This window comes from Gekko japonicus, unplaced genomic scaffold (assembly GCF_001447785.1).
Source record: "Gekko japonicus isolate JY-2015 unplaced genomic scaffold, Gekko_japonicus_V1.1 scaffold289, whole genome shotgun sequence".
Lineage (NCBI taxonomy): Eukaryota > Metazoa > Chordata > Lepidosauria > Squamata > Gekkonidae > Gekko > Gekko japonicus.
Window position 1 is genome coordinate 1,248,173 of NW_015174282.1, and position 9,321 is coordinate 1,257,493.

The window sequence follows — 9,321 nt, forward strand, 5'->3', positions numbered from 1 at the left end:
TGCATAAAGTAGTTTGCCCTGGAGCCATCCTTCCTGAGCTAAGACAAAAATGTGTGAGCCGGAGGCTAAAAACCTGTGAGCCAGCTCACACTAACTCAGCTTAGAGGGAACACTACCTGGGACCCGTGTTCCCTCTAAGCTGAGTTAGTGTGAGCTAGCTCAGTTTTTTAGCCTCCGGCTCACACATTTTTGTCTTAGGAAGGATGGCTCCAGGGCAAACTACTTTATGCAGTAGCCACATCGCTCGCTCGCAGCTTTAATGCCAGGAGCTCACCAAGTAGAATTTTTGCTCACAAGACTCCACGGCTTAGAGGGAACATTCCCAGGTCGTTCCATAACACTCCGCGGGAAATGTGCCAAAGATTGCACCCGTCTTCTGTTGCATCCCCAAGATCTTCAAGGTATTTCTGGCGGGAGAAACTTTCGGCGGGATGCCTGAGTCAAGAAGACCCCGCAGGTCTTGTCCCCCGGTTAGCCGGGAGGCAGCCGCCTGCGTACCCACGCGCACGTCTCTCTTGCAGATCCCCGGAGGAAGAGTTGTGCCCGCCCGCGTGCGGAGAGGAGGCCATGAAGGGCCCGCAGGAGAACGACGGAGGGACACTGCTGCGGCCCGAGGAGCGGGTCCCCCGCTGACCCGGCTCTCTTCCCCCCCAGGTAAACGCGCGAAACGAGCTGGGGCGCGGCGCCCCCCCCCCAGACCTTTGCCTAGGCGCGCCTCCTGGTGTGTCCGACGGCGGGTTCCTCGATGGCCTCTTCGCTGCCTGGAGCTGCCAAGGAGGCCGGTGAAGGCGACTCGCTGCTGCTGCTTCTGCGGGGCTGCCAGCTCTCCTCCTTCGGGCCGGTGGGGGCCCCGCCGCGCTTCCTGGAGGCGCTGCCGCCCCCTCCCTTCCAGGCCCCGACGTCCAGGCTGCCCAGCGGCTCTCCCCGCCTGGGGCCCTTCCCCTTCCCGCGCCCCCTGCCCCCCGCAGCAGCAGCAGCAGCCTTCGGCGCCCCCCACCCGCCTCCTCCGCCTCCATCTCTGCCCCGGCCGCTCCCGCTGCTGGCCGCGCCCTTCCAGCCCGACGGAGCCTGGCCCAGGAAGAGCTGCTCGCCGGAGGCCGCCCCGCGCTCGCCCACCTACCGCTTCACTGCTCAGGAGCTCCACGCCGTCCTCTACGGGGCTCTCCCGGCAGCCGCGCGCCAGCCCCACAGCCCAGGTAAGGCGGGACTCCCGCGATGCCGGCCGGCCTCCCAGCACGTGGCCTGGGATTGGGGGGGTGTGCGTGCGCGCACAGCTGGAGGGAAATGGCTACCTTCTCGCCAGAGGTTTCCCCGAGGTCGTTTACATGAAATTAGTGCAATCTTAATTTTATTCGTTCAAAGTAATTGGACGAAAGAGACTTTGCATTCCGAGGGCGAAAATGTACCGCGTGGGAGGGGGACAGAAACCCCTTTACTTGCGCCCCCCCCCCGTAGTTGCTCAGGAGCGGTGGGGGTCCCTTAAGCCTCGCCGTTCGCAGAGTCCGACCAGGCATGCTGGGAAGCAGGAGGCTCCAAGTATCTTTGCCAGAGTAAAAACCTACGTTTACCACCACGTTTATTCCGAAACAAACCCCACAGGCTCCGTGGTATTTACTGCCAAGTAAATGTGTTGAGCAGTTTCTAAATCCGTCAGGTTAGATAAATCCTCTCCTGCTTTGACCCCCCAACCCCGAGTGGGTTAGATCGCGGTGCGCCAAGAACTCGTTTCCCCCTTCCGGTGCCCAGCGCGCCTAAACACTTTCTTTCCCCTCGAGGCTCTGCTGACGGCCACCCTCTGCTCCCAGACCAGGCGTCTCTGCAGCTCCCTGAAGGTAGGTGGGCTGGGCGGAGGGGGGGCGGGGGCCCCTGCATGGACGCCTCCCTTCCCTCCCTCCCTCCCTCCCTCCTTCTGACCACTCCTGTCCGGCAGGGCTGACCGTGCTGCAGACGGTGTACGTGGACGGTCCCCAGCTCGGTGTCTTTTGCACCCAGGCCATCCCCAGGGGGGTCCGCTTCGGCCCTTTCCAAGGCAGGGTCGTCAACACCAGCGAGATCAAGACGTACGACGACAATTCCTTGATGTGGGAGGTACCTGCTGCCCCGCCCCAAATGCTTTCCTGCCTCCTCCGACCCGCTGGGAATGTCAGCTCGGGGCCGGTTTCCTTGAACTCCAGGAGCCCCACCCACGGAGGTTAGGGCCGGGCTGGGCGGGTTAGGGGGCAGAGGCGGGACACCGGACTGCGCCACCGCCAACTCAAACATGTTGGAAGTGTCCTGACGGGCCATGGCGCAGAGCGACGGGCCACTGCCATTCCGCAGAACGCCTCCCCGAAGGCAAATAGCAGACACCCAAGAAGTCTCTTGGAGGGGCTGCGGAGGATCTCGCAGCAGTCGAGTTTCCAACACTCTCTAGGGACCAGAGATCTAGACCGAGCAATGGCCGCCTTTGCCGTCTGATGGGGGGTGGTGGACTTGGGGGGTCCCTTGTGCCACAGGCAGCAGGAGGTCTGGGGTTGCTGCCGCCTGCGTTTGCCGCTGAGGGTAATGTTTGTCCTCCGGCCAGATCTTCGAGGACGGTCGCTTGAGCCACTTCATCGACGGCAGAGGCGCGTCTGGCAACTGGATGGCCTTGGTGAACTGCGCTCGTTTCCCGGAGGAGCAGAACATGACTGCCCTTCAGTGCCAGGGCCGGATCTACTACGAGACCTGCAAGGAGATCTCGCCCGGCCAAGAGCTGCTCGTCTGGTACGGCGATGGCTACCTGCAGTTCTTGGGCATCCCCCTCAGTCTGAAGGGCCCCGCGGAAGGGAAGCGAGCCCAGCAGCACTGCGAAGGTCAGTTGGCAACTTTGCGGGCCCAGGGAAAGGGGCTCTGGGCACATCTTCCCAGCCTCCCTCGGTCCCTATTTAATTAGAAGATCCCCCCCCCCCCTTTACCTGATGATACCAAAGTCCCCAAGTATTTTACTTGGACACGTTTACATAGCATCACATCTCACTGACTACAATGGAGCTTACTCTCGAGCAGACCTGCATGGTTCACACTGTAAGCATCCAAGAATCTGGCTGTTTTCAGCTGGATAACTCTGAAAGAACATCATGGTTTAAACTGTCACCCCAAACCCAAACAAATCAAAACTGTGTTAAGCAAGCCTGTATATTTCCCTGGAGTGAGGAGATGTGATCATAAAAAAGGTCCCAGGTGGCCACCCCCCTCCCTCCTTCCTTCCTCCCCCCACCCCCATCGGAACCTCATCACTCTTCTAGATATAGTTAGTTGTTGTTGTTGTTTTCAATTGAAAATTTGGCCCTGAATTGCCAGTTCCCTTTCCAGCGTCTGACTCCTTTGTTTGTAAATATCCCTACCAAAGAAGGGACAAACAGATGCAAATCTCTGGGGATGACGTCTCTCTTCTGCTGTTCCCGGGATCTGTCATTTTCAAGGCAAAAGACGTTTCTATACAAAGAGAAATCTGGCCAGTTTCTGCCTAGAGGCGTTATTATTCGGGCAGGTCTACCGCTGACTCATACTGGGGAATGCCGCCCTCAGGCTCTTGGGCTTTGTATCGATAAAGAAAGCTGATTAAGGAGAGATTGGCTTTAAATTAATCTTCTGTTGGCGGTGGCCCTTCAGAGAGCCCCAGGATTTCCAGTAGCAGGCAGGGAGTAGAGGGAGGCTGATCCACTGAGGGTGGGAAACGGCGGTCCTAACGGTGCAAAACTGAACTGTTCAAGAGGGCCTTTCTGCGCAGGTAAGAGGGCCACCCAAGTACAAAATGGTTCACAAACCTCCTTGGACAAATGGCTGGGACTTGTGGTCCTTACTGATGTATACAGCCTGTTGTAAATTATGCTTCCGTTTCTTTCGAGTGGTCTCTGTGAGAAAGAGGCGGACTATAAATAAGGTAAACAAATTTTAAACATCCCAAGACTTAACCGGTTTATCAAGGCATCAGTACGTGTTCCGAAACAGCGCGTGTCTCTGATGGCGTGGGCGGCTCTAGGCCAGGAAACTATGGGCTTCAGCGACTGTTGAAAGCCCACGACTTTTCTCCGGGTTTGCTGCGACAGATCAGCTGGGGTTCCCTCCCGGCATCCGACGGGGGTGCCTCGGATCACTTCGCGTACTTGTTCAAAAGGAACAGCAATTTTAAATTCTAGCGGAGTAATTGTTCCCTTGACACTTGAGCGTAACGCTGCAACGCGGGCTACGCCTATTTACTTTTGCGTAAATTCCATTGAAATCCGTGAGTCTTGCTTTCGAGTAAACATGCAAAGGAACAAGCTACAGATTATGGTGGCTGCAATCCTGAGAACGCGGTCCTAGAAGTAAGCCCCATTGGCTAAAGTGGGATGTATTTCTGAGTAAAGGTAAAGGTTCCCTTGCTCGAAAGCCAGTCGAATCCGACTCTAGGGTTGCGGTGCTCATCTCCGTTTCAAAGCCGAAGAGCCGGCGCTGTCCGAAGACATTTCCGTGGTCATGTGGCTGGTATGACTAAACACCAAGGCGCACGGAACGCTGTTACCTTCCCACTGAAGTGGTACCTATTTATCTACTTGCAATTTCTTGCTTTCGAACTGCTAGGTTGGCAGGAGCTGGAACTAGAGACGGGAGCTCACTCCATCATGCGGCACACTCGGGTCTCGAACTGATGAACTACCGACCTTCCAAAGCCTGCGGTTCAGCATCTTAACCCCTTGAGCCACCGCAGCTCCAGGTTCTATGTACCCGTCCACATTCCCCATAGTTTCCTGTCCGGATCCGTGCAAACCTATTGGTCCGCGCTAGGATCTGAGCTGGCTATTGTTCTAGGACCGAAGGTCAGAAGGTCTGTAGGAGTGCATGGTCGGGCCCATGTGGCAGTGGCCAACTTAATACACAACAGGGTATAATGCTATAGAGTCCACTTTCCAAAATGGCCATTTTCTCCAGGTGAGCTGATCTCAATTGCCTGGAGATCAGTTGTAATCCAAGGAGATGAGCCCTGTTGGATCAGACCCCCCCCCATTGGCAGTATGCAGATATGACCTCTTGTCGGGGCTGGGACGTATTATTGTTACTGATCTGTTTGCTTTGAAGGGAGGACGTGGGGTGGCGGCTGTTCCCCCCCGCCTGCTCCGCTCGCCGGCCACTCATTTTCCCTTCCGTCCCGCAGAGTCGGCGGAAGGCTACAAATGCGAGCGCTGCGGAAAGGTCTTCGCCTACAAGTACTACCGGGACAAGCACCTGAAGTACACGCGCTGCGTGGACCGCGGCGACCGCAAGTTCCCCTGCCACCTCTGCAACCGCTCCTTCGAGAAAAGGGACCGCCTCCGCATCCACGTCCTCCACGTCCACGAGAAGCACCGGCCCCACAAAGTAAGGCTCGCCTCGCCTCTCACCTCCCGCCCTGCCTCCCGGACTCTTTCAAGTGCCCGAAGCCGGGGCGCAAGCGCTCTCTCCCCCTCCGCCGCCGAGCAACGGAGCCAGGCGGGCTGCAGCCGCCGCCTCGGACAGCAGGGGATGGAGCGCGTGGGATGGGCGGGGGGGGGGGCCGCGCGCGCATCGCCACACGAGAGCCCTCGAAGGCGCCGCTGGGGGCCCCTGAAGGCTACAGGCTCGCTTGTCAAAAAGCCGCTCGGGGGGGGGTGAGGGGCGGCTGCCCGAGGCGACGCCGTCCCCCGCAAAGTCCTCCGCTTTCCAAACGGAGTGCCTGAGAAAGAGCGGCCGCCCGCAGAGGATCGTTGTTGTTACCCCACTGAAGGCTCGTTTAGCATTTAGCTAGTCCCGTCCCCGGCTGACCAGTCGCGCGTCTTGGAGACAGAAAAGCAAGGGTTTGAGGGTAGACGCCCTGGAGCGGGGCAGCTCCCTGCCCTCCAGGCACCGGCCTGAACTGTCACGGCCTGAGAAGCAGGACTGCGAATAGGAGAGGGTGTGTGGGTGTGTCTGTGTGAGAATTTAGACCCCGGTGGGGATTGTTTTTGCCGTCTCTTTGCCTGGCCTCCCCATTTCCTGAATGCCGCACACCTACTCCGGCTCTCTCCTTGGTGGCCCCTGCCTGGTGGAATGGCCTGCGGCTGGAGGAGGTCGGGGCAGTGTCCCCTCCCCTGGCTGCCTGCAAGCCAAGGGAAAGTGACGGATTCCAGAGGGCTTTTCTGGGCAGCTCATAGAGTGGCACTGGACAAAATGGTTCACAAACTTACCTGGATAAGTGATTATTGCGGTCTGTGGCCTATACTGCTGTGTATAGCTTATTGTAAGTAGCATCCTTCCTATTATGTAAGTTCTGGAATGCTTAATGTGTTATGTTGGTACTTATTCTGCACTTCTGTTGCTTTCTGTTGGTTCCCAACTTCTAACCTCCTAAATCTTGGTTTTTGGTTTTTTTACTCTTTTGAATCCAGACAAGTCTCTTTAGAGATGATCTTTGATTATTCCAGATAAGAGTGAATTACCAAAAAATCCGTATATTTAAAGCAGTCAGATTGATGGCCCATGAGCCAGCATTTACAGTCTGATAGGCGCAGTACAGGATGATTGAAATAAAGGACCCAACATTTGACCCCAATCAAATGGATCTTTTAGAACTGGCTGTATTTTCTTTCTTTTAGGGAAGAATAGAGCATGGCAACAAAAAGACTGCTCTGTTTTAATGTCTGTTAAGGCTACAAACTATGTTAAAAGTAATTATTTTCAAGTATAGATGTGAGACCAAAATGATTCCTAGAATATTTCAATTCAATTTTGGACTATATCAAAAGTTCTAGTTGGCTGCATATTTCAAAAACAGTTTTTCAGTTTTTCCAGCTGGCTTGAATTTCATTTTCATTGTGCCTATGTCTGTGGCCCAGTGGTAGAGTATCCCCTTGGTGTGTGGAAGGCCCACGCAGGACGTGAGAACAGATAAAAGGAAGTACTTCTTCACCCAAAGAGTGATTAACACATGGAATTCACTGCCACAGGAGGTAGTGGCGGCTACAAGCATGGACGGCTTCAAAAGGGAATTAGATAAGCATATGGAGCAGAGGTCCATCAGTGGCTATTAGCCACAAGGTATAGCTAGGAACTCTCAGTCTGGGGCAAGTGATGCTCTGTATTCTTGGTGCTTGGGGAGGGGGTCAACAGTGGGAGGGCTTCTAATGTCCTGGCCCCACTGGTGGACCTCCTGATGGCACCTGGTATTTCTGGCCACTGTGTGACACAGAGTGTTGGGCTAGATGGGCCTTTGGCCTGATCCAACATTGGCATCTCTTATGTTCTTATGTTCTTACGTGAGCTGCTGCTGGTCTGAGTAGACGATACTGACTGTGAAGGACCAAGGATCTGATTCGGTATGAGGCAGCTTCATATGCATTAAAAGCTTTTGTTGTTTATTGCTGTTTTTTGTCATGTTTAAATGCCATAACAATGGAAAACAGGATTGTCTCTTCTCTTCTTGTGGAGACTATTTTATTTATTTGAGTTAGTGTGCCCTGCCTTCTCCAGCAGGCCCTGTAGTCTGTTTTCATCTGCTTAATTTCATTTATAGTCCACCTTTCTTGCTGAAACGTGAGAGAGGTTGTGCAATTAAAAAGCAATGCACTAAAGCAATATAATACATATGCAACAAAGTGCAATAAAGGTGGATTACAAATTTACAGAACAATGCAACAAAACAATGCATTGTTCATGTGTATATGTGAAAAGCTTGCACAGTTCAGTGCCTTCTAGATAGCAGTATAAAAGAGATCACTATGTATCCTGCATCTCTCAGCAGTATAAAAGAGATCACTATGTATCCTGCATCTCTCATAGTCTTACCTAATATGACCCATTCTCTTTCTTGCTTCAGTGCTCCATATGTGGGAAGAGTTTCTCTCAGTCTTCCAGCCTCAACAAGCACATGAGGGTGCATTCTGGGGAACGGCCCTATAAGTGTGTGTACTGTAACAAGGTAAAGCTCTCCAAGGCTCTCCAAGCTGTTCTCTTGGGATATTTCACCCTGCTACATTCTGCCAGTTGCCATTTCCTCTTCTTGGAATGCGTTGGGGCCAACCTAGGCATGATGCGGGAGGCTGGGAGGACCTGCTATCGTTTCCATTTAATTTTTTTAAATTTTGGTCTGAATGTTTTTTGTAACAACCGCAATCCTATGGTGAAGCAGCAGGTCATCTAACTCTGACCACTAGTTCTGACCACTGTGCATGTCTCTAGGACTCCCCGGGTTGGGCTGTTACTTTTGTGTATTTGAATCTAATGGCATTCTCACCCTTCCTTTCCTCTCCTCCCCCCCCCCTCCACAGGCATTCACCGCCTCCAGTATCCTGCGTACTCACATCCGCCAGCATTCAGGAGAGAAGCCCTTTAAGTGCAAACACTGTGGCAAGGCCTTTGCTTCACACGCAGCCCACGACAGTCACGTGCGGCGCACTCACAGTAATAAAGACAAAGGCTGTACGTGTACAGTGTGTGGCAAAACGTTCCTAGAAGCAGAAGAGTTCCGTTTCCACATGAAGTTCCATGCAGCTCTATAGCCAGAAGGCTTGCTCTGGATCCTTCCCAACTGTGTTTATGTTTATGTGTCATTGTGTATGTCTGAATGTAGTGCTTCCTGCTCAGTGTCTTTGGAGTTAGATGTATATATTTATGTGTGGTTCGATATGTACTGCTCAGGGTGGGATGTAGGGGGGGACAGCTAAGGACGATGACCACTTCTGAGCGGTCAGATTTTGCATGTAGAGGGCGACAGCTAAGGACGATGACCGATTCTAAGCGGTCAGATTTTGCATGTAGAGGGGGACAGCTAAGGACGATGACCGATTCTAAGCGGTCAGAATTATGCTTTGTTTGTGCCAATATGATTATTTTTGTTTTGTTTTATTCAATTTTTTATCCTGCCCCTCCCCTAGGATGGGCCTCAAGGCAGCTAACAATGTAGCAATACAGTAAAAAAGATAAAACCATAATTTCAATAAAATCCAATTAAAATCACATCACACAGCAAACTAATGCATTTGGCATAGAAAATCAACAGTGTTGATGGCAGAGTCCACCAACATTACATTACTGGACTGCCTGGTGGAATAACATTGACTTACATGCCCTGCAGAACTCAGACAAGTCCTGCAGGGCACGTCTCCTCAGACAAAGTGTTCCACCAGGTCAGGACCACGGTGGTTAGGCCATTGCCCTTGTCACACTCAAACGGGTGGAACGAGGGCCAGGCACCACCAAAAGCCCACCTGTGCCAGAACAAAGACACCGAGTGGGGTCATAATAGGAGAGGTGTTCTTTTTGGTACGATGGTCCCAGACCATTTAGTGCTTTAAAGTTTAATACCAGCGCCTTGAATTTGACCTGGAA

At 53.4% G+C, this 9,321-nt stretch overlaps 1 protein-coding gene across 1 annotated transcript; it reads left to right on the forward strand.

The window, feature by feature from the left end:
- Positions 1-745: 745 nt before the first annotated feature.
- PRDM14 (PR domain containing 14) lies at positions 746-8,492 on the forward strand. Its single transcript, XM_015423875.1, has 7 exons — positions 746-1,196; positions 1,776-1,832; positions 1,931-2,088; positions 2,564-2,834; positions 5,156-5,358; positions 7,811-7,912; positions 8,262-8,492. Exons 1-7 carry the CDS (start codon positions 746-748, stop codon positions 8,490-8,492), a joined length of 1,473 nt encoding a protein of 490 aa, XP_015279361.1.
- Positions 8,493-9,321: the final 829 nt, after the last annotated feature.

Excerpts from the sequence above, each read along its gene's own strand:
- PRDM14 (XM_015423875.1), top strand. The coding sequence starts at position 746 with ATGGCCTCTTCGCTGCCTGGAGCTGCCAAGGAGGCCGGTGAAGGCGAC. Across the intron at positions 2,835-5,155 it reads AGCCCAGCAGCACTGCGAAG|AGTCGGCGGAAGGCTACAAA; the intron begins GTCAGTTGGCAA and ends TCCGTCCCGCAG. Across the intron at positions 5,359-7,810 it reads AGAAGCACCGGCCCCACAAA|TGCTCCATATGTGGGAAGAG; the intron begins GTAAGGCTCGCC and ends TTCTTGCTTCAG.